Here is a 24,580-nt window from a genome sequence, read left to right as displayed (position 1 = left end):
TTGCACTAGATGGCGCTGTTATTAATATTTTTTTAAACTACTAATCTATTTAATTTTTGTTCAGCAATCCAAGCCAGCACTCACAGCATCGCCCGTGTCTCTGCGACCAGTGGACCGGCAGATAGAGACACGCACTTCGGATGGCAAGCGAAGAATCACACCCGTCTTCATACCGCTCACTATGGTCGCTAGGTTAGTGTTTGCTTTTGTTCACCTTCAACAATGATATTCATCATCATCAACACTTACATTTTTGGCAAATATTTCATTTTTGGTACAAGCTTTTATCGCTGACTGTACTTTTCTTACGACAGACAACTAATACTCATCGAGATAAATCTAAAAACCCCTAACACAATTAGGTTGCGTTGTTTCATCACAGAGTTCCTATGGCCACTTCCTGTCTCTATCATCAGATCAGCTCGATGGTTCCATAATATTGCATTGTCATCCGATTTCTACATGCATGCAAAATTTCAGCTCAATCGGAAACCGGGAAGTGGATCAAATTTAACTTGCAAGATTTGATTACAGACCGACAGACAACGGGATAGGTGAAACTAAATAAAAGCTTGTAAAATAACACTTTTTCGTAAAATGCATATTTAAATAAGAATATTTGGCTATTACTTTGATTTTCTGTTTTGTTAGGTTATTAATTCTAATAGTTTTGTTCAATAAATAACTACTGTAAATTTTTTCCCTAGATCCATTATATTTAAATTAACTTAAGAACTATATCATATTTATATTATTCACAGTGAATCTCTCGGCTCAATGCCAACCGGCACAGAGAATTGCTTCAGTACCTCATCTCAGAGCAAATCTCGGATCCGAGTGGAGAGGCGAGACGACATAGTGATTCACCCTAATGTGAGCAACCATGGGAATTCCAGTCAACACAATAAGAGTGTAGATAAGTGAGTATAATCGTAGTTTTTGTACGTCATAATCATTTCTTATTTATATGTAGACGACCGATCTGGCTTAGTGGGTAGTGAAAGCCGATGATCCCGGCGTCGAATCCCGGTAAGGGCATTTATTTGTGTGACACAGATATTTGTTCCCGAGTCATGGTTGTTTTCTATGTATTTATATTTATTATGTATATCGTTGTCTAAGTACCCCCAACTGTCTTCCTGAGCTTACCGTGGGGCTCAGTCCGTTCGTGTAAAAAATGTCCTTTAATATTTATTTATTTATCCATTGTGTAATTTTTTTGTATTTTCTTGTAGTTTCAACTTTATTTTTGTAGTTTTAAAAATTGTATAAGTACATTAATATTTTTAGCGGGCTCGACCAGCGATTACGCAAGCGTTCAGCACCTTCCCTCCCCGGCCCCAAGACTGAGGAGGTGCAAGTGAAGAGGAGCGCCAACGGGGCGCCGCCTCCCGCCTTCCAGGCGCTGCCCGCGCCCGCGCTGGGCAGCGCCGGGCCCGTCGTGCGCGCCGCCGGGGCGCTGCGCCTGCAGGTACACACACACGGACATTATCATGTATATTATTCTGGCAAGGTCGCCATGTAAGGCGAGTGTTATAATGAAGGAAATCAATTGGTTTAAGTCCACCGACAGGTGGCTTGGGTTCGACTACGGTGCCGCCCTTCCACACATGAAACCCCTTTTCTACCCTACCTACATATGTCTTACCTAACCCTTTGCCTGTATCACTTATGATTGTTATATTATAATAAATGCTTTATGGGTTAATTAAGTTAATAGTGGCACTGTGAGCTGTAGACCTCGCGAGCATATCTTATTGGGCACGATGACAATATAGTAAATAAAAAAAACACAATACGAAAAGTTTAAAAAAATACATAAAGTGATATTCCAACATATAATAACTAGGGATCGAACCCAGACCTGTACAAACAAAAAAGCGAACGTTTGCAAAATACACCATAATGGTTCTTACTTAAAGTGACGAAATTTAGCTACTCATTCTCAAGTAAAAACTAAATACCTTAATAACTCCAAAACCAGCAAAATAATATTTCTGAATTTTTGGCCATTTAATCTGTAAACATGTCTCAAAAAGAATACAGTCTTATTATACCGATACGACTATTTGTTTAAGCGCGAGCTATCACAACTCTTCCATTTTGAAAAAATTCCAAAAAACCGGCTAGACAAAAAATTTGTATCGAATCATAGAATTTGGTTTCAAAATTTCACGAAAATCGGTTAATAATTGCGACTTGTAGAAGAGACATCCGGACATACAAACTAAAATATCTTAATACCTCCAAAACCTGCGATATTAAATTTCAGAATATTTGGACATTTAATCTATAAACATGTCTCAAAAATAATACACTCTTATGATACCGATACAACTATTTGTTTAAGCGCGAGCTGTCACAACTTTTCCATTTTTTAAAAATTCCAAAAACCGGCTCGATATTTTTTTTTTATCAAATCATAGAATTCGGTTACAGAATTTCACGAGAATCGGTTAAGAATTGCGACGGAGAACATCCGGACATACAAAAGCAAAATGCCCGAGTCAAAACTTAGACCTACGCTACGCTTCGGTCAATTACTAGTTAATAATGATTAGTGTATCATTTCAGCCTCTGATTATTGACGTTAAATTATCTGAACTGAAATTAATGCCTTTTATTCCTTGGTTAAGACTCTACTATTACGTTACATTACAGGTGATCAACAAAGCGTGTAATACACATTACGGCACGCTGTCCCGGTTACAACTGCTGCCCAACAATTCCGCCTCCAGCGATCCCGTCTGGGAAACATATTTAGGTATTTTGACACTTCGTATTACTTACTAATTCCGTAAACATCTGTGCCTATAATTATGATGTCAGCAGTTGACCACGATTCTCTGCAAAGAGTATAACGATTAAGAAGAAGAAGACTACAAATTAATCAAGATAACATGCTGATGTCATTATTTTTATGTGAAATTTCGATTTTCGTGTTTTGCGGTAGGCCTCTGTAAGTACGCCTTGTTATATTATAGTGAAAACTTCTCAAAAAAACTGTTTAAGCTATAGTATGTATTTACTCTATGGTTTACAATATGTGCTAATGCTGCTCTCTGGCAGCAGAATATTGCAATAATACTCCTTGTTGTCTTAAAATACACTATGATTATATCGTATGTCCCAGGTTCCCCGGTGACGTGCATAGCGTGCGACGCGCGCTGGGCCGCCGTGTCGTGCGCGGACGGCGCGCTGCACGCGTGGAGGCTCGCGCGGACTACTGCGCACCGGGCCCTGCCGCCCCTCGGTGAGTATAACATAACGTATGTCCCAGGTGCCCCGGTGACGTGCATAGCGTGCGACGCGCGCTGGGCCGCCGTGTCGTGCGCGGACGGCGCGCTGCACGCGTGGAGGCTCGCGCGGACTACTGCGCACCGGGCCCTGCCGCCCCTCGGTGAGTATAACATAACGTATGTCCCAGGTGCCCCGGTGACGTGCATAGCGTGCGACGCGCGCTGGGCCGCCGTGTCGTGCGCGGACGGCGCGCTGCACGCGTGGAGGCTCGCGCGGACTACTGCGCACCGGGCCCTGCCGCCCCTCGGTGAGTATAACATAACGTATGTCCCAGGTGCCCCGGTGACGTGCATAGCGTGCGACGCGCGCTGGGCCGCCGTGTCGTGCGCGGACGGCGCGCTGCACGCGTGGAGGCTCGCGCGGACTACTGCGCACCGGGCCCTGCCGCCCCTCGGTGAGTATAACATAACGTATGTCCCAGGTGCCCCGGTGACGTGCATAGCGTGCGACGCGCGCTGGGCCGCCGTGTCGTGCGCGGACGGCGCGCTGCACGCGTGGAGGCTCGCGCGGACTACTGCGCACCGGGCCCTGCCGCCCCTCGGTGAGTATAACATAACGTATGTCCCAGGTGCCCCGGTGACGTGCATAGCGTGCGACGCGCGCTGGGCCGCCGTGTCGTGCGCGGACGGCGCGCTGCACGCGTGGAGGCTCGCGCGGACTACTGCGCACCGGGCCCTGCCGCCCCTCGGTGAGTATAACATAACGTATGTCCCAGGTGCCCCGGTGACGTGCATAGCGTGCGACGCGCGCTGGGCCGCCGTGTCGTGCGCGGACGGCGCGCTGCACGCGTGGAGGCTCGCGCGGACTACTGCGCACCGGGCCCTGCCGCCCCTCGGTGAGTATAACATAACGTATGTCCCAGGTGCCCCGGTGACGTGCATAGCGTGCGACGCGCGCTGGGCCGCCGTGTCGTGCGCGGACGGCGCGCTGCACGCGTGGAGGCTCGCGCGGACTACTGCGCACCGGGCCCTGCCGCCCCTCGGTGAGTATAACATAACGTATGTCCCAGGTGCCCCGGTGACGTGCATAGCGTGCGACGCGCGCTGGGCCGCCGTGTCGTGCGCGGACGGCGCGCTGCACGCGTGGAGGCTCGCGCGGACTACTGCGCACCGGGCCCTGCCGCCCCTCGGTGAGTATAACATAACGTATGTCCCAGGTGCCCCGGTGACGTGCATAGCGTGCGACGCGCGCTGGGCCGCCGTGTCGTGCGCGGACGGCGCGCTGCACGCGTGGAGGCTCGCGCGGACTACTGCGCACCGGGCCCTGCCGCCCCTCGGTAACTCACACCTCACACCTCTCTCATGCCACAGAATAAGTAATAGTACTAGGTACAGAAGATTCACTCTCTCAAAACGCGTCTGTTACGATTAGGACAGATGTGGGCACTTAACTGTGCACCTTTAACGGCCGGTTCGCAACCGTTACAAAAATGACGTTCCATGTCAAATCCCATACATTTTGCCAGAAATGTAACGGTTAGACTTTACTGAAACACAACTTACGTCGCGCTTTAAAGCACAAGTTACATGAAAATGCTAATATAACCTCTACCTTGGTAGTGCATGACTAGCCACCAAAATTGGTGTGGGACGAATGTACTTGTAGCTACTTGTTACGACGCGACGAAATGGCGGAGTGAACCACGCCTGCTCATGGGTAGTTCTACTTTTTCATGACCAATCTATTGCCAGAAAATTTATGATAAATATTGAATTCGGGGGGCTCCACAAGGCGCTCAGCAAACGCCTCAGAAAAGCCACAGGTGACCCTCGCGCAGGCAGCTTTCTCGCGCAAAGATTGGCTTTAACACTCCAGCGCGGGAACGCTGATCTACAGATTTAAGATATACAGATTTCAACTAAATAATTTCTATTTAACTTCCAGCACTAATGTCACCCGCAGCCAAACTGACCCTGTCGGGTGACACCCTAGCGGCCGTCACTACATCCGCCGAACTCGGTATTTGGGACCTCGCCAATGCTACGTGCATAGTCAGGCCGCTAAGTTTTAGGAGCCTAATGCAGCCCGGAGGTAAGCATTAACATAGCAAGAAAAAAATACATACTCAATTTTTAATGTTATTTTGTCTATACCGGGTGTGGCCTGTAATATGAGCAAAAAATGAAACTGTAGGCTGTACTCCTCATACTGACCAACATTTGTTCAACTACTTTTAAAAATAACTTGTGGTTTGATTTTTAATACACCTTAAAGTTTATTCTGAGACACAATGTATTGCGAATTTTATGTTTAAATGCCTGACAAGCAACGTCAATCACAATGGCGTGGGGATGGCGTCCATTGAAGATAATATTTATTTTGTATGAAAAATAGGGAGTCTAAATACTTCACAATTTTTAAAAGTTGCTGAACAAAAGTGTCACAGTTTGAGGAGTACAATCTATGTTTTAATTATTTGCTCGTGTTACAGGCCACACCCGGTATAATTTAATAAATTTAATATACAAATTTTACCTTCCAATAAAATTATTATTATGTTTCCTATCCACATCGGATATCTTCATTGAGAGAGTAACGCGATCGTTGACCAATGATGCCGCTAGCGTCTATGTAGTCGCTCCGCCCCACGCCGTGACGTAGTTCCGCTTCCACTTCCTGCGAACCGTTGCTCGCTCCCCGCTACTCGCCACCGCCATGTCATTGTTGAGGAGAAGTACCGTGGGCATAAAAGTAGCCTAGTAGCCTGCCAGGAAGGCATTACTCAGATATCCGATGTGGATAGGAAACATAATAATAATTTTATTGGAAGGTAAAATTTGTATATTATGTGTTCCGTACTCCACATCGGATATCTTCATTGAGACCTGTTTATTATCTCCTGGTGGCGAGTTAGCGGGCGCGCAAGCGATAGGGCTACACGTAGGTGCTTATCGCTGTCATAGAACTCAGAGAAAGAATAAATATGTATACACCATATTACAACCCATGAAATCACAGTGACTCGTTATAATGTGAATTACAGGAAATTGAGAATTGAAACTGTAATCTCAGGTTCGAATCTGACGTTAAACTGGTTTAAGAGGATTCTCATTCGAAATCGCATCCGATCCGCAGAATCTCGGCGAGTCATGTTCCCAATTAACATAAGCGAAAATATCGCTAAGTGAATAGCTTTCCAGCCAATTTAGTTATTAAGTACATCGTGGATCGAAAGCAATCGTAGGCGAGGCCGGCTTGGATGAGACTGTGGCTGAAAGAAATAAGCGAAGTGTCCCCTAACATTTTGTGTAATTCTCGCAAGGTGACGTACCCAGACTACCTACTTATACTGGGTCTATACTTTATTCCGGAGCTTCTAAGAGTCCAGTCGGTAAGACACGTTATCTGGTTTAGAGCCGAATTTCGGACACAAAATAATAGCGTTAAAGTTATTTATGTAATTGCCCGGGCTACAGTGTAGTAGAGTAAGGTCATTGACCCTGCTAACAGCAAAAGTGCGGCAGCTATTCTATCGTACTTCTTCTAACGTACCTAACGTTGTAGGGCTATTTAAATTAGGGCAAGTAGATGTCTCGCGTCCCAAGCTGGTGCTTTGGGAGGCGCTGGTCTCGCTATTAATGGCGTTGGAAGAAGGCATAGTGTCCGATAGTGGTTCATACACAGCACTTGTGAGAGGCTTATGAACGAATATCGTTCTTAAAGCTAACATGGATAATAGAAATAGACGTCTGAGATAGCTCGCTACTTCACTGGATAGAGGTACCTGGCAGTTGATCTTATTTTTGATGCACCATAAAGACCGTTTCTACATTGTGGCCGTACATGCAGCCTAGACAAGGGGACGATCTAGGGGCTCCCGTTACTGTTTTCTATACAAACACAGTACCGGAATCGGGAATATCCGGTTCTTCCATATTAGTGAGACAGTGACAGTTGCGTTTCGTTCGCTACGTAGCGTTAGACCTTGGCATGTTATATGCATGCGCCAGTCACGCCAGCAGCGGACGTCACTCCTGATCCCGCCAGCTCGGTGTTGGAGCGTCCTATCTGACAGGAGCTACGCCTCATTCTTAAGGTCGTTGACTCGTAAGGGAGGGCGGTCTGACGTTGTGTTCACTAGGACCGCCAGTAAATTGCAAGCTTACCACAGCTACTTTAAGACTCCTTATCACGCCGTCGCAGTACACAGACTAGGCTGGGAGGTGGAGACATCCATGCCAAGTCTCACAGGCAGCTGTCAAAGGTCGTGGTAGCAGTTCAATGAGTCTGTTAAGAAATACCGTGGCACAGTGCGAGGGCTCTCGAAAGCGGAGGCCGGCCAACAAGGCGCCTGTCAGGCGAAGACAGTCTCGGCGGCTGCTGGGCGCAGCTGCCACTCGGGCGCGCAGTGACTTCTTGATAAACCGTCGCCCTCGGGGGTTGTACCGACCTGGCAAGTAGCAAGCAACCAGCGCGACCTGTAGACGATCTGCTGGCATCAGCAGTTTTTGCGACAACCGTAGTAACGGAAGGGATGTAGTGTCGCCGTCGTTTTATGTATACTGTACCGGTGCGGTTGTATGTTTACACTTCTGTCGTCAGCGCTGCAGATGCGGCCCGTTAACGGTTACTCTTCGCTGAGAGGGCCTTACCTCGTACATTGTCTACCAATATTGGAGATTGTAACTAGTGTCCGACCGAAGGTTCGGTTTCGGTTTCGGTTTCGGCCAGTTTCGGCCAAAAAATCATGTTTCGGCTGTAGTTTCGGTTTCGGCCAAAAAACGGCCGAACCTTTCGGCCGGGCCGAAACTTACGAAATGGTACTTCGTACTATGAAACTAAACATGTGACAAAGATCTAAAGTTGGGGAACAAGTAGGACAACAATATTAATATACTGATTTATGTATACATACATAAATTAATTGATTTATTATAAAATACAATTCCCCTGTATAACTAGTGGAGTGGCCAAGTTGAAGAATAGCAACTTTCGTAGGACTAAAAAGGTTTATACCGACAAGTGGTATTATTGGAATCAGCATGATCTACTGATTATCAAAATGCATGTTGTCGCTTCATAAAGTGGTAGAATGTGTTTCTATGACGTTATAAAGTCGGCAGTACAAAATTGTAAACTATTTTCTTTTAAACATACCATGTGGAGTACCAAATGTAAGGGCTTTGTGAGTAAATTACAAATGTAATAACATAGTCTAACAAGTACCTAATTCTCTTATTTTTTAATATTTCTGGCTAATTATTTTTGAACATTATATAGAGGATATTCACAGTCACTTGGTATGTATTTTAGGGCCGGCCTAAAGCAAACGGGGTGCACAAAAAAACAGTTTTTTTTGAGCAAAACTGCAAAATATATAGGAATCGTAAAAGACAGAAAAAAATCAATCACAACGCTAAAATAAGCATGTTTCGTAGGAAAAACTTTTCTCTAAAATCGAAAATGGCCAATATATTTGACCCGAAAGTTGGGAAAAATCTAGAACAGTACAAATTTCCATGAATGTTGTGTCATTATAACATTATTTTTTATTGTGTTATCGTAGAGAATACGCTAAAAAAAGCATGTTTTGTATAGTGTCCGACCGAAACATGTTTTTTTGCCGAAACCGAAACCGAAACCGAATGTTCGGCTTTGGCCCCAGTTTCGGCCGAAACCGAAACCGAAACCGAACCTTTTGTTGACTTGTGAAAACCGTTGAAAATATGTCACAAAACCGCTTTTTAGAGGAGAGGCCAATTCGTAGAAATTACCTTATTTACAATTTTCGTAGGACCGAAAAGGATTATACCGGGTTGGACTAAAGCAAAGGGGTTTTAGCACTTAGAAAAAAAATCATCAGAGTGATGTTATTATGATACCTATTTTTCATGATGTTATCCTAGAGAATACGCTAAAATAAGCATCAGCAAGCACCATTTTTTATTTTAGAGAAAAGTTATTCATACAAAACATGCTTTTTTTAGCGTATTCTCTACGATAACACAATAAAAAATAATGTTATAATGACACAACATTCATGGAAATTTGTACTGTTCTAGATTTTTCCCAACTTTCGGGTCAAATATATTGGCCATTTTCGATTTTAGAGAAAAGTTTTTCCTACGAAACATGCTTATTTTAGCGTTGTGATTGATTTTTTTCTGTCTTTTACGATTCCTATATATTTTGCAGTTTTGCTCAAAAAAAACTGTTTTTTTGTGCACCCCGTTTGCTTTAGGCCGGCCCTAAAATACATACCAAGTGACTGTGAATATCCTCTATATGATGTTCAAAAATAATTAGCCAGAAATATTAAAAAATAAGAGAATTAGGTACTTGTTAGACTATGTTATTACATTTGTAATTTACTCACAAAGCCCTTACATTTGGTACTCCACATGGTATGTTTAAAAGAAAATAGTTTACAATTTTGTACTGCCGACTTTATAACGTCATAGAAACACATTCTACCACTTTATGAAGCGACAACATGCATTTTGATAATCAGTAGATCATGCTGATTCCAATAATACCACTTGTCGGTATAAACCTTTTTAGTCCTACGAAAGTTGCTATTCTTCAACTTGGCCACTCCACTAGTTATACAGGGGAATTGTATTTTATAATAAATCAATTAATTTATGTATGTATACATAAATCAGTATATTAATATTGTTGTCCTACTTGTTCCCCAACTTTAGATCTTTGTCACATGTTTAGTTTCATAGTACGAAGTACCATTTCGTAAGTTTCGGCCCGGCCGAAAGGTTCGGCCGTTTTTTGGCCGAAACCGAAACTACAGCCGAAACATGATTTTTTGGCCGAAACTGGCCGAAACCGAAACCGAAACCGAACCTTCGGTCGGACACTAGTTTTGTATGAATAACTTTTCTCTAAAATAAAAAATGGTGCTTGCTGATGCTTATTTTAGCGTATTCTCTAGGATAACATCATGAAAAATAGGTATCATAATAACATCACTCTGATGATTTTTTTTCTAAGTGCTAAAACCCCTTTGCTTTAGTCCAACCCGGTATAATCCTTTTCGGTCCTACGAAAATTGTAAATAAGGTAATTTCTACGAATTGGCCTCTCCTCTAAAAAGCGGTTTTGTGACATATTTTCAACGGTTTTCACAAGTCAACAAAAGGTTCGGTTTCGGTTTCGGTTTCGGCCGAAACTGGGGCCTAAGCCGAACATTCGGTTTCGGTTTCGGCAAAAAAACATGTTTCGGTCGGACACTAATTGTAACGGACTGCTTGCATAAGATGAGGAAGAAAGTGGTGCGAGGCTTTCGGCAGCTCCGTGTTGCTGGGGACTGCGAAGGCTTCACCTTCCTCCATGAACTAAAGTTTGCGAATTTGAGACTGAACAGAAGGCATTGAGTCTCATTTCTGCGAGAAACTCTGCAGCAAGGCAGGCCTGTATGTCGCGAAAAAGAAAACTTTCAATCGGTGTGTTGTGCCGCGTGTCCCACGTGATGTCTAGGAGCGTGATGGTCTAATTCGCTTTATCCGAAGAGACACCCTATATCGAGTTAGTATAGGGCATCGAGTTAGTAGCATGCTTTTAAGGAAATCGAACTGATGAAATCAAGTCTAAAATCGATTTTGGCGCTTTGCGTAACAAAACTGTTTCGATAAAGTCGAATACAGACAGATGGAAACTGCTGGAGTCCTCCTGGCCCCTTTCTCTTAGCACCGGAAACTCAAGCTTGTTCAGGCGCAGCGGGTTTATTTGTCCCATTTTGTTTATTATGGCTTTTCGCACGAGTTCGTCTTTGTAAGACGGAACTTAAGCTGGAGAGCGCGAGCAAGCAGAGATAATTATGTGAAGTCTGCAGACCTTTTCGATGCCTTTCACCTCGGTTTCGAGCGGTCGCACAGGGCCTTGTCGCTAGCTGTTCTCCGGTTGGACCACTCCATGGCCTCGAGAAGTCGTAGGAATTTCGAAGCGACACAGCGAAGTCGATCAGCACCTTTATGAAACCCGGGAACACGACGTATTTTCCTCTGAGTATCGACATATCTTACCGCTTTCAACTCCGGGCAGTCGAGCCGCGCTAGGACGGGGCTCTTTACGACCTTGTCTGCCGTCGCCGGAGGATTCTTTAACCGAAACCAAGAGCTTAGCGGTCTGTTCGTGCTGTACCATACCATACCTATACCTGCACCATAGCTATAGGCGCCTGCGTACCTCAATGGAACCATGTTGACAGGACAAAACTGATACTGTGGCGCCCAGCGAGCAAGGGACGACATCGTCGTAGTTGCAGCATCGGTGGACAGCATCGGCGTGATTGTGGCAACCGCCGCCGCTCGGGAGGCGCCGGTGCGTGAAGCTAGGGGCGCCATCGTGGCGGCCGGCTCGGGGGGGGGGGGGGGCACTGGTGCCTGAGGCCGGGCGGCTCATGGCGGCCGCCACTGGTTCGGGAAGCGCTGGTGCGTGAGGCGAGGACCCATAGTGGCGGCCCGCTCTAGAAGCGTTGTCGCGTGAGGCGGGCGGCTCTATCGTGGCGGCCGCCGCCACCGGCTCGGGAGGCGCCGGTGCGTGCGGCGAGAGGCGCCATCGTGGCGGCCAGCTCGGGAGGCACCGGTGCATGAGGCGGTCGCCGTCTGGCTGGCTGGTCTGGGAGGCACTGCTGTGAGGCGAGAGGCGCCATCGTGGCGGCCAGCTCGAGGCGCCAGTGCGCAGGTGGTGGTGCCATCGTGGCGGGCGGCATCATCGTGGCGGGCAGCGCCATTGTGGCAGCCGCCGCCGCCGCGTCGATGCGTAATGCGAGAGGTGCCATCGTGGCGGCCAGCTCGGGGGGCAGGCGGCGTCATCGAGCGGGCGGCGCCATCATGGCGGCCACCGTCGCCAGGCTCAGGTGCGAGAGGCGCCGTCGTGGCGGCCAGCTCGACAGGCGCCGGTGTGCGTGACGGACGTTACCGGCACGGGAGGCGCCGATGGCTAGGCTCGTAGCTGCACGCATCATCACGGCGACGCTGTTGCCCTCGGCGGTGCCATCGTGGTGGCCACCACCGGCGCGTAGGTCACCAGCGACGTCATGACGGGCGGCAACCAACGCGGCGATCGTCGCTGTACTCGTAGCATTTCCACTTACCTTCCTTCCGCTCGAGCAGTCGGGACGCAGAAGCGGTCCCCCTTCACCTTGGCGCGATCCACCCGCGATGCGCCCGCAGCTGCAGGAGCGGGCGTGTGACGTCTCGCAGAGCCATGCGGATCTCTCGGAGTCCCGCTGGACTGGAAGCGTCCGCACCGCAACTGCAGCAATAGGAGCGGGCGTCTCGCGGACTGGAGGTGTCCGCACCGTGACTGCAGCAACAGGAGCGGGCGTGTGACGTCTCTCGGAGTCCCGCGGACTGGAGGCGTCCGCACCGCGACTGCAGCAACAGGAGCGGGCGTGTGACGTCTCTCGGAGTCCCGCGGACTGGAGGCGTCCGCACCGCGACTGCAGTAACAGGAGCGGGCGTGTGACGTCTCTCCGAGTCCTGCGGACTGGAGGCGTCCACCGTGGCCCGCAGCGTCGCGGTGTCTCGGAGTCACCTTGGACGACAGCAGAAGAAAGACGCGGCGCGCGCGGGCGGGGGCGGGCGCCGGGGGACGGGGCGCCCCGGTCGCGCCGCAACTAACAACACGAGGTACTCCCAGGCTACTGCCTGAGAACCCTCCGCGAGTGACGAAGTAACTTCTGAACGCCAATAAAATTAGAATATCTTAAACTGGCTCACCGGATGGTTCGAGACAATCCAAACCTCCTTATCGGCGAAGCGCGGCACCCGACAGCGGCGCGCGCAGGCCGTCCGCCGCCGCGCCGCCCGGGCGCCGCCGCCGCCGCCGCAGGCACGATGACCGCGCGTTCCCTCTCCGATGCGGAGCGACTTGTTACCACTTGTTAACAAAAACCACTGACGCACTTCCTACTTCGATCTCGAAAATGCGAGTTGACGGTAACGATTTTAGCAGCATGGAATGTGAAAATTAATTTAGCAAGAAAAAAGTGGGTAGAATCGAAAAGCACCGTTCGATGACTTCGATCGCGAGACCGCCAAAAGACTAATAGTGGCGATCTCTGCCGTATCTCACTATTTAATCGACCGAGCTTTGGATCGGAAATGTTAAAGCACCATGCTGCAAAAATATACGCAAAAAATATTTGCGGACCATCGGTCAAGACGGTCGACGAAACAATGACATGGCGGTGGCGAGTAGCGGGGAGCGAGCAACGGTTCGCAGGAAGTGGAAGCGGAACTACGTCACGGCGTGGGGCGGAGCGACTACATAGACGCTAGCGGCATCATTGGTCAACGATCGCGTTACTCTCTCAATGAAGATATCCGATGTGGAGTACGGAACACATAATAAGACAGTGTTGTAATCTTTAAATGTTGTCTGTTACAGTGTCGGTAACAAACTGCTCTCTACTGGAAGACGGCAATCCAATGATCTCACTTAGCAACGGGAAAAGTTATATATATTGCAAGAAATTGTACGCGTGGTAAGTTTAACTTTTTAGTTTTAGATGTTATGATTTTTATTCGCATCTTTATATTTTGTATTTGAAATTTTCAAAGATCTTGAAAGTGTTAAATGTCATTATATCGACATTGAGTGTTTATGTTGGCGCTGCCATAGAGAAATTTAATAAGAATAGAGTGCTCACTCTCCATACATCAGTACCAAAACGACTATTATTTTCGCAGTCAACATCTAGCATAGAGTAGCGGAATTGTCATTACCGCTACTCGATACTAGAATTCTCTAGTGTCGCGACTCACGAAAATTGTATTTAACAACAATTTGCAACTAATATTAAAAATAGCTGGACCAATCTGGCACCAAACAGCTTTAGACCGAACAAAACGGCAAACTTTGGAAGAGGCCTTCACCTGAGAGGGGGTTCCTGTTACGTACAAATTATTTAGTAAATATTTATAAGCAAACTAACAATTCTAAACTAGTATTTAATCATAAAACAAAAATTGATTACTAACCATCATAAAGTAAGAAATCTTTAACACTAAAAACCTGTAACAATTTAGCGGGGAATAAAAGGCTTTTTATTTTATAAGGCGTGCGTAAAAAAAAAAAAATAACACAAAGATCCAACACGTAGAGGCCGTTTGGAGAGCTTTCGTGTCATTATTTATTTTATTATTAAAAGCAGAAGTCTTTCAAAATAGAGTTCCGGTTAATCTGATTATAATATTAGCTGAAAATTGTTGAGCATAACACTTTTCGGTCGGTGCTACATCGTCAAGTAGCACTACTGATAATTCCGCTAGATGCTAGATGTCAAATTCGAAAATAATGGTCTTTTTGGTACTAAAACTTAAGTATGGAGTGAGCACTCTATGTATTTTTAGGGTTCCGTACCCAAAGGGTAAAACGGGACCCTATTACTAAGACTGCTGTCCGTCCGTCCGTCTGTCTGTCACCAGGCTGTATCTCACGAACCGTGATAGACAGTTGAAATTTTCACAGATGATGTATTTCTGTTGCCGCTATAACAACAAATATTAAAAACAGAATAAAATAAAGATTTAAGTGGGGCTCCCATACAACAAACGTGATTTATGACCAAAGTTAAGCAACGTCGGGAGTGGTCAGTACTTGGATGGGTGACCGTTTTTTTTTTTGCTTCTTGAGGACTAAATGTTAGATTTTATGGATATTTTTTTTTTGCATTGTGGTACGGAACCCTTCGTGCGCGAGTCCGACTCGCACTTGCCCGGTTTTTTTTTTCCTTTTTTTGCATTATGGTACGGAACCCTTCGTGCGCGAGTCCGACTCGCACTTGCCCGGTTTTTCTCTATGGTGCTGCCACATTTTGTCGTTGCCAAGTTGTTACGATTGACTTAGGCCGAAAATGCTACAACCGCGTATAATATTGAGTTGATATGTTTTGTATACAGGGTGGTATGGGCGGATGCCCGTGACCCGGTGTGGCGAGCGTGCGGCGGCCACGCCTCCACCAGGGCGCCCCGCTCCTCGCACAACCTGTATCCTGTGCAGCCGCGAGCCACACAAGCTAATACTGGGTGAGCTATACAGGAGGATTTGTCATTAGACCAATTCTGCCCTCCTAAGCTAAAAAGCGGTATTTGCATAAAATTTTCATTGAAAATACGTCCTTCCCTCCTAAGCTAAAAGGACGTATTTTCAATGAATTTTTATGCAAATACCGCTTTTTAGCTTAGGAGGGCAGAATTGTGATTAATATATACATATTATTATATAAAAAAAAAACATTTAAAAATAAAATAGTCAATACCTCAACAACAGCCGTAAAGTTGCTCTTGACTATTGTCATCAATTTAGAGTTAGACCAAGAATTGTCTGTAGCGATTTTAATAACCCACGCAGTGCAAGTCTTATTTATACGACGTCATAATTTTATAGAAGTTTGACGTTTAAAATGACACTTGCACTGCGTAGGTTATCAAAATCCCTGCAGACTTTTCTTGGTCTAACTCTACGTAATTTTTTAACGTAAAATCAAATAAAGCAAATATGAAAATCAATTGCTATTTATGTTGAAATAATATCTAATGAAGTAATGACATGTTATTTATTCCTAATTTTAAATGAATTTGGTTTTTGTTTTGTTAATTATTATACAATTTGCGTATAAGGATGAAAACGAATGTTAATAAAAGTTTTTGGCAAAAATTTCATTTTTGTACAAGCTTTTATCGCCGACTGTACTTTTCTTAAGACAGACAACTAATACTCATCGAGACAATTCTAAAAACCCCTAACACAATTAGGTTGCGTTGTTTCATCACAGAGTTCCTATGGCCACCTCCTGTCTCCATCATCAGATCAGCTCGATGGTACCATATTATTGCATTGTCATACGATTTATACATGCATGCAAAATTTCAGCTCAATCGGAAACCGGGAAGTGGATAAAATTTAACTTGCAAGATTTGATTACAGACAGACAACGGTCAGGTGAAACTAAATAAAAGACTGACAACGGTCAGGTGAAACTAAATAAAAGATCGACAATGGTCAGGTGAAACTAAATAAAAGACCGACAACGGTCAGGTGAAACTAAATAAAAGACCGACAACGGTCAGGTGAAACTAAATAAAAACTAAGTAAAATGTTACAGCGGCTACAGTTCGGACGCGGCTAGAAGCTGGCTGGAAGCTCAAGTGGCCTCGTGCTTCCACCTTAGACTAGCGAAGGACTACCGACATTGGATCACGGCGTTGTTCGGACACCTCGTCAACCACGGTAATTATTATTATACCGGGTGTGGCCTGTAATATGAGCAAAAAATTAAACTGTAGGCTGTACTCCTCATACTGACCAACATTTTTTCAGAGACATAAACATAACTTGTGGTTTGATTTTTAATACACTTTAAAGCTTATTGTAAGACGCAATGTATTGCGAATTCTGTTATGTTTAAGGCGTGACAAGCAAAGTCAATCACAATGATAGGCGTGGCGATGGCGTCCATTGAAGATAATATTTATTTTGTATGAAAAATAGGTAGTCTAAATACTTCATAATTTTTAAAAGCTGTTGAACAAAAGTGTCACCGTTTGAGGAGTACAATCTATGTTTTAATTATTTGGTCATGTTACAGGCCACACCCGGTATTTACAATTTTTTTGGGTATTGGGACATACCCTAAAGTGCGGGGCTACACTTGCGATTTGCGAACTCCTTGCGCACTCGCGGCGAATTCGCTGCGCCCTGGCCTCGCTTTCAACTCGATCGCAAATCGCCAGTGTGGCCCCGCTCAAAGTGGTGGTGGTACCCAATGTAAAAGTGGTTTTATAAAGCGGACGGATACCGGATAGTGACCTACTATCCGGCCGGATACCGGATAGTAAAATTGCTTGATTTCGGAGTAAACTAATTGGATTTAAGAAACAGTCTTGATCATAAGCGTACTTGTTTATTATTTTAAAACAATTTAAACATTCCACTGACTTGCACGCGCACTCATTTCGAACCTAGAAATGTGTCCGCTCGAACGTTCACTAAGGAAATAGGTCAAACCTGCAGAATGCGCACCTGTAAAACCGAAATGTAGGTATAGTTCCGCTGTCCGAATATTCGGCAGCCGGATACCGGATATTCGGCCGATGGTCAGGCTGTATATCCGGTATCCGGCCAAACAACTATTCGTTGCATCTCTAAAACAGATTTTATAATTGATCATTTCATGACATAATCGGTTGGCCACATCATGAAAAACTCAAACCTAAGCAATTTTAAAATGGAATTTCATGAAATGATCTAATTCTATGTTTGTCTGTTCACGACACACGGTATAATCACCTCTCAAAGAATGATCAAACAGGAGAAATAACCCCGTATAAGTTTGAAAATTTTACGTTATTAAGTCGTAGATCAAATGTAGTTGATTGTTCATAATACCTGTACATACATTTTCAGGTAATGAAGACCAGCTGAGAACGATATTAGACGACATGCTGGGGCCCAGTCATTGTACCAGCACACCCAAGAAGTGGCAGGCCACAGTTCTGGTAAGATTCACCAGTTTTTCACTGAAATACTTTTTTTTTTGTTATGTAATACCTACTTGAAAATTTGCTTTAAATTACCGCTGACGTTCTTACATCCGTTTTTCTCTGTGGCCAAGGAACAGGGTAGTGAAGTATTTAAATGTCGTAGTGCTGCATAAAATATGTACACACATATGTGGTGCATAATAGGCCTGATGACAAATTTTGAAATCCCTTTTATTATTGTCGGTACACCTGTATTGGTTCCGAAAAACACAATATTTCAGCTATACTCGTAAGATTTAACATAGATAATTGCATTTTATTATAGCTAGTTTAAACTTCGCGCGAAAACGCCTCGCATGCCATTTGTGACGTCATAATTTAGTTGGTGGTAGGGTGGTAGACAATGTTTACATACTTACAGTTACGAATTTCCCTTGAATCCGAATGATATTGTTAATTCAGCACCATATATTACGATTAAGGATGATAAATACATTACAATAATTTATCACAATAACTCATTTTACACAAAAAACTCTCACACGGTTGCAGTTTAAAATGAATTATTTAGATACATGTAAATTTTGAGTGAAAATCACCGAGCGCCGGTTTACTTTTTAATTTTTCATTTTTTCTAGTTACGACAGCCAACATGGCAATGATAGTTCCATTCAGCCAAATAATTAAAAAAGTTTGTTGTTGAAATATCGTATTAAATATTTAGCATTTTATTTAAGTAATAACAAATAGATATCTACTTTATATCGTGTAATAATATTTTTTGGACGTAATAAATGTTTAGTGGCGAAATAATATTTTTTTGCACCTTTCGAACTCTTTGGTGAGGACGTATAGATTTCGGTCAATGAGGTTGTCTATGTTGCTCTAAGAAATATGTTATGGATTGATGACGTCACTGTTTAGAACGCTTCTGATTGGCGTTTCAGTAATAATGGCCGATTGGAGAATTTTGCACTTTTATTTTATTGAATATCTTAATAATCCTTCAGTTTATACTGAGATTGGGCCATTTTTTAGAATCATATTAACACATATGTTTCTTTGAAACCATTATTTCCATGATTCTTTGTTACTTGCAACAGGCCTATTGTTTTCCATCGTATTTCCTCGTTCGTTTTTGTCATGCTACTTCAGTTAACCTCAGTACTTTTTGTACCGAGACTGACTGAAATAGCAAGTTACTTTCGTAAGTAACCGTGAAAATACGATGGAAAATAATTATGCACTACATCAGTATTGGGTTTTATAATGGCTCCGGGTTGGAGAAAGTACATTGTAACAGCCACCTTTTTTTAATTTCAGGGTATAAAGAAGCACGACATTTTAGACGACATGTTATCCTTATTGGTACGTCAGCTGCGCTGGCAGCGCCTCTACAGCGAGTACATAGACCAACTACGGGACATACGCGAAGCACGCGAGAGACCCATGCTCAATGGACACTGAAGCCGGTATATCAAACGGACATTGCAACACGCATATTCTTTCAATACCGTCTACCGGAGTGAATAAAGGTGGCGGAGAGATTAGGGATAAGGCCCCCCCACATCTAGCGTCTTTCGAGCGTCGGCGTCTGTCGGCGTCTGGTCAGCGCTATGGAAAATGACGTCGCTGCGCAGTTGCGTCGACGCTGCTTCGACGTTGCTTCGAGCAGCGGCCATAGAATTGTAGACGCCGACGCTCGAAAGACGCCAGATGTGGGGGGGGGGGGGGTTTAAACACCGAGAATGAAATTTACCTAATAATTTCTTAAAAACTTCCCACACATCGTGCGATTGAAAATAATAGTAAATATTAAATGACACAGTTTCTATAAGTATTTCTTAAGAAGTTATTAATTCGCTACGACTACCGAATCTTCATTTTGAAAATAGACATATTCTATGTCTATACCAAAATATTAGAAGTCTCCCAATTTTTTTCGTGTGGAAATTTTGTAATTTTGAAAACTTACTGACTGCTTTCTTTCTGCCCATGAGTATACTGAAGTGTCACAGGGGTATAATTTGGATAAACCCTGTATTTTCTGGATATAGCTAATTTTTTTGTGATTTTCAGTGTGGTATGTACTCATTGGCTGTTTCTAGAAATCCTAAATTCGTGTCGATATTAAGTATAAAGTGTTCATATCAGTCTTATGAAGTAGGTTTTGAATGAGATGAATGCCTTGCGAGTGTGCTATAGTATTTATAGTAGGTATATAATGAAATAATCAGTAGATTTTAAATTATATAGCCGTTCAAACAAATTTGTCAGTAGAAAAAGGCGCGAAATTAAATTCTTTTATGAGATACCCTTCGCGCCTATATTTTTTTTAATTTGCCGCTTTCTTTCTACTGACGAAAATGGCTTGACAGACTATGGCTAATAAATACTGTATCGGCTGATATTATATCACCTTTTTTTCCTAAACAATCATGAAAAAAAATCACAAGTTTATACGTACAGGGTGTCCCAGAATTCGACGTCAAGCCGTAAACGGATGATAGACCAAGTCATAACAGTTATCATAAAAATCCAACTCATGTTCTTTAAAAATTATGGTCACTTTAAAAATTCCCACAAAAATACACACCCTGTAATTATTCAAGATTACACAATAATAAAAAAAATTAGAATAAATTATGGAATTTGTAGTAACAAGAGTTAAAGAACCATTACAGGGTGTGGATTTTTTAGTGAATTTTTAAAGTGACCATAATTTTTAAAAAACATGAGTTGGATTTTTTTTTATGATAACTGTTATGACTTGGTCTATCATCCGTTTACGGCTTGACGTCGATTTCTGGGACACCCTGTATACGACTAAATCGTTTCTTCGTCTAAAGATAAATAAATCTAAGAGGAGAAAAACATTTTAAATGTATTTCTTTGAAAGCCACGTAAAGGTAAAATATTAAAGGTGTTATATTATTGGACCGGTACTAGGTATATAATTAAAAACACTGCCAAGTAATTAATAAAAATATTCAGTTTTACTGAAATGAAATGTAATCTCTATTTGTGGCGATTTTAGACAATACGTTTAAGTATAATCTTTGAATTATTATAACTAACGCATGGTATAGTAATATACTCCGCCTGGTACTCTCTTCCCGTCTTTTCTAGGTCACCTGACTGACACAAGCTTACGTCATCATGCGACAGCGCTATATGATAATATGCGATAGCGCTATATATAGCGGCCATGTTATTGTGACGTAGGCTTGTGTCACTCTGGGAAGAGAAGACCATGTTTTATTAGACTATGTAACTAACGTATATATGTATACTGGGTCAAGCAAATCTTGTCAGTAGCAAACGGCGGCAAATTTGAAAAATCGCGGGTTAGCAACACTGTGTTCGAATAATTCGAAAATCGCGTGTCATCTGTGTTTTATCTGTGGAATGTGGATCGCGAATGACAGCCATCATTTTGTTTGTTTACAAATGGTTTACAATGTTTATATTCTGAATCGATTCTATTTCAAGAGATATTTCTGCTGTGTCACCATTAAATACCAATATATTAAATAAGACTGTGCTTAATTAAAGCTAAGGTGCCTACAATGCCTACAGTGCCAACTGAGAAATCTAATAAAATATGAAAATCCAGTATGACATCTACCTGCTGAAGCAATGATTTTATTCATACATTCTTGTTTAACGGCATAGTCCATTTACAATTTTATTTTGAGATCTTCAAATTAGTTAATCATTTTTATAAACATCACACACCGCTTTTAAATTGTCCGTCCATACGTATTAATAACAATTTCAAACATTTTCAATAGAGAATCCGCGAGTGACAATTTGAATTGACGTACGTGACAAGGCGCGCTCAGCGGAAAAAAAAGTTTTGGTTCGATGCACATTGTACATTGCTGCTTTTCTTAGCGCAATACTACTCTTTGAGTGTTGCCCTACTTTAGTTTGCTTTACATTGCTACTGACAAGATTTGCTTGACGCACTATAGTTCGTTTTTTTTAGCATTAGAAAGAACTTGAAAGAAGGTAAGCGATCTTAACATGTCTTTTAATTGAAAAATGAATTTTAAAAATCAGTAACTATTACTTATGAAAGCAGAAAAATATAAATGATCGTATTAGATTCATAATTGTTACATATTTGCCGTAACTTATTTTTAAAATGTGTTTTTGAATTAAAAGACTCATCAAGATTGTTTACCTTATTTCTAATGCTAAAAAAAACGAACTATAGAACCGGTACGATGTGTACGGTGGATGCGGGTCGCTTCCAACCGGTACTCATGGAGGTCCAAAGGGAGGCCTATGTTCGGCATTGGACGTCTCATGGCTGAGATGATGATGATAGAACTGTACAGAGAACCAGTATCTTGCGCCATGAGTTGCTGCCGTTTTGGCGTCAAACCATAGAAGCGGAGCGTGTATCGCGCGACTTAAGAGCCAACGGGAGTGGTCATTTCTCCATACAAACGTACTCGACTGTTTCCTCCGTGGATTTTGATGCAAGGGCAATGATTTTTTGTGATATTTTTGTTTTTTAAGGCGCTAGAGCCCTTCAAAAATTGCCAAAATGGCCTCATTGACTATGCCGCAATGAGAGGCGTAGTATTCAAAACTGATATCAATTAGCCAAGAAAGCAAAACGATCCGACACAGATAATATCATAATCATTTAGATTTCTAAATTTGGTTAAGTTTTGTAGGAGGAAACATTCGAGTACGAAACCTCGATTTCTGAGATTTCTATGCAGGATTTTTCGCCTTGTCCTTATCGCACTAGTTTTAGGAACCGCTTCCGTTAGCGAGACGGGTATATTTACCTAAATGTTTAACACATTCAATACCACTAAGTGCTACGGGTTACGCTCGTAGCGCGTAGCCACGGTTTCGTCGTATGTAGCGCGTATTCGCTACGAACAGTGTACCCGACAGTCGGGTTCTTGGTGTTGAATGTGTTAAAACTCAGCTCCTGTTTCGTTTTAAACGCGTAAGCGCCATGAATTTTACGGCGCTTACGACGTTTTAGTCGCGTGGTACAGGTTGTGATTGCGACAATTTCATTGTTTGGTATGTCGTCTCTATCCCCCCCAAGGCCCAATGTCCTACCTATAGTACGTCTTCAGTTCGATGAAATTTAAATCCTATTCAATTGGAACAGAGTCGCTTTTACTTCGTTTCGTTCAATTTTCCAACAACGCAAAATCAACTATTTCTTACACTATAGGTTCAAATTTCAGTAGCAAATTTTGGACTTTTCATTTGTATGGCTGGGCCTTAGGCGGCTATAGTAATAATAACTCAGTGAGTATAATATCAACGAGGTGGATTGGCATTTCATGACTACTTTGAAAAAAAAACTCGTATCTTTTCCGTCAATAAAAATAAAAATGTGGTACGCATACATAGAGTTACTCACTGCGTTTTAACTGACCGTAGTTCTGTAGAAAGCGACGAACTTTTTATTTTTGTCAAAGTGACTTACACCCTAATTCAGACGGTCAACTTTGAGTAGCAGTGCGAGATACGAGATTTTTTAAAAGTAGTGACGTTTTGCATCTTTGTAAGTCCCTATTAAGAACAAAGTGGAATATTTTGTCTGAAAAACTACTAGCCGCCCAGAGGCTTGAAAAAAGGTCGCCCATTCCATTGTATTTTGAATTTTAACTTTGACAAATCAAAATTGCATTTGTCTTAGCAAGTTTTGACTTGTTGGCGGCTAGAGGCAATTAAAAACATCGTAAATTGTTCCTGGTACGAATAATTAATACAAATGATTTTATAATTTTTGTATTTTATTTGATAAATTATTTTAACCTTTACCCTCTGGACCTTACGTATTACTTCTACGGTATGTGGTCGCTTATTCGCCTGTGCTTTATATCGTCGGGTGACAAGCAAAAGTCACTAACTAACACCATTGAAATTATTGGACAATGAACCGTGTTACAAGTGTAATAAAGTGCATTGTTACTTTAATTTTTTGATAGTACTTAGTGACTTTTGCTAGTCACCCGACGATATGGGATTATTAAATGTTAAGGAAAGGTACAAACAAAACAAGCATAATTTTTATATCACAATAATTTATTTTTACAAATTAGTTATGGATCACAACAGCTCTTACATTACGCGACGACACGACAGTGCCGACACGTCGAGAGCGTTCGCAAGTCGCTTCACGGCTCAAACTCAACAGCCCAGAATCGGGTAAAATTTCAATATCGTACAACCACGAACAACATTAAGGAATTTGCGACTAATTTTGGTCCCACACAGGGTCAACGCGGTATCCTACATACCTACGTATACAATACCTCTGTTAAAATCATCTAAACACTTAGACACTACAATATAATGTCACTATGTGATCGACACATTAACAATTTTAATATCTAAGTAAGTAAACGCTGAGCGGCTTAAGGCCTTGGGCACACGCGATGTGTAGTTTAATAAAAAACGCGCGAGTTTAATATAACTTCTACTTTTACAGTGTGCACAAGGCCGTACGTAAGAGGGCAGTATTTACAGGCCAGCCCAGCCCAGGGTTAAACTTAAGAACACATATGCAAGCCCCCCTCCGATGTTGCGTATAATTATGCATTTTGTACCATCACTGTAGGAGCGCGATCGCACGAACTAGCCCTTAACTCCAAAGGCCAGGCCACACCGGCTGCGTTTGCGTAGACGTGCTCGTGCGCTAAAATGTTGGACCCGCGCACGCACGCGTCACGCAAACAGTGTGTCGTCGCTCATAAGGAACTGTATATTACAACACACGCACCCGGTGTGCACAGGCCTTAAATGAGTAAGCGTATACTAGCTTAATAAAACAAAATAGATATTTAATT

General features: G+C 43.1%; 1 protein-coding gene across 1 annotated transcript in view; it reads left to right on the top strand.

The window, feature by feature from the left end:
- LOC134665527 (protein HIRA) overlaps positions 1–19,296 on the top strand; it is a 41,177-nt gene extending 21,881 nt beyond the window's left edge. The window contains 11 exon segments of the mRNA XM_063522501.1: positions 65–192; positions 762–920; positions 1,291–1,471; positions 2,662–2,764; positions 3,134–4,576; positions 5,185–5,331; positions 13,648–13,744; positions 15,162–15,287; positions 16,367–16,491; positions 17,668–17,759; positions 19,068–19,296. Of these exon segments, the coding sequence (XP_063378571.1) occupies positions 65–192; positions 762–920; positions 1,291–1,471; positions 2,662–2,764; positions 3,134–4,576; positions 5,185–5,331; positions 13,648–13,744; positions 15,162–15,287; positions 16,367–16,491; positions 17,668–17,759; positions 19,068–19,211 (2,745 nt within the window). The 3' untranslated portion in view covers positions 19,212–19,296.
- Positions 19,297–24,580: the final 5,284 nt, after the last annotated feature.

This window comes from Cydia fagiglandana, chromosome 6, assembly GCF_963556715.1.
Source record: "Cydia fagiglandana chromosome 6, ilCydFagi1.1, whole genome shotgun sequence".
Lineage (NCBI taxonomy): Eukaryota > Metazoa > Arthropoda > Insecta > Lepidoptera > Tortricidae > Cydia > Cydia fagiglandana.
This window is presented reverse-complemented; position numbering and strand designations above follow the sequence as displayed.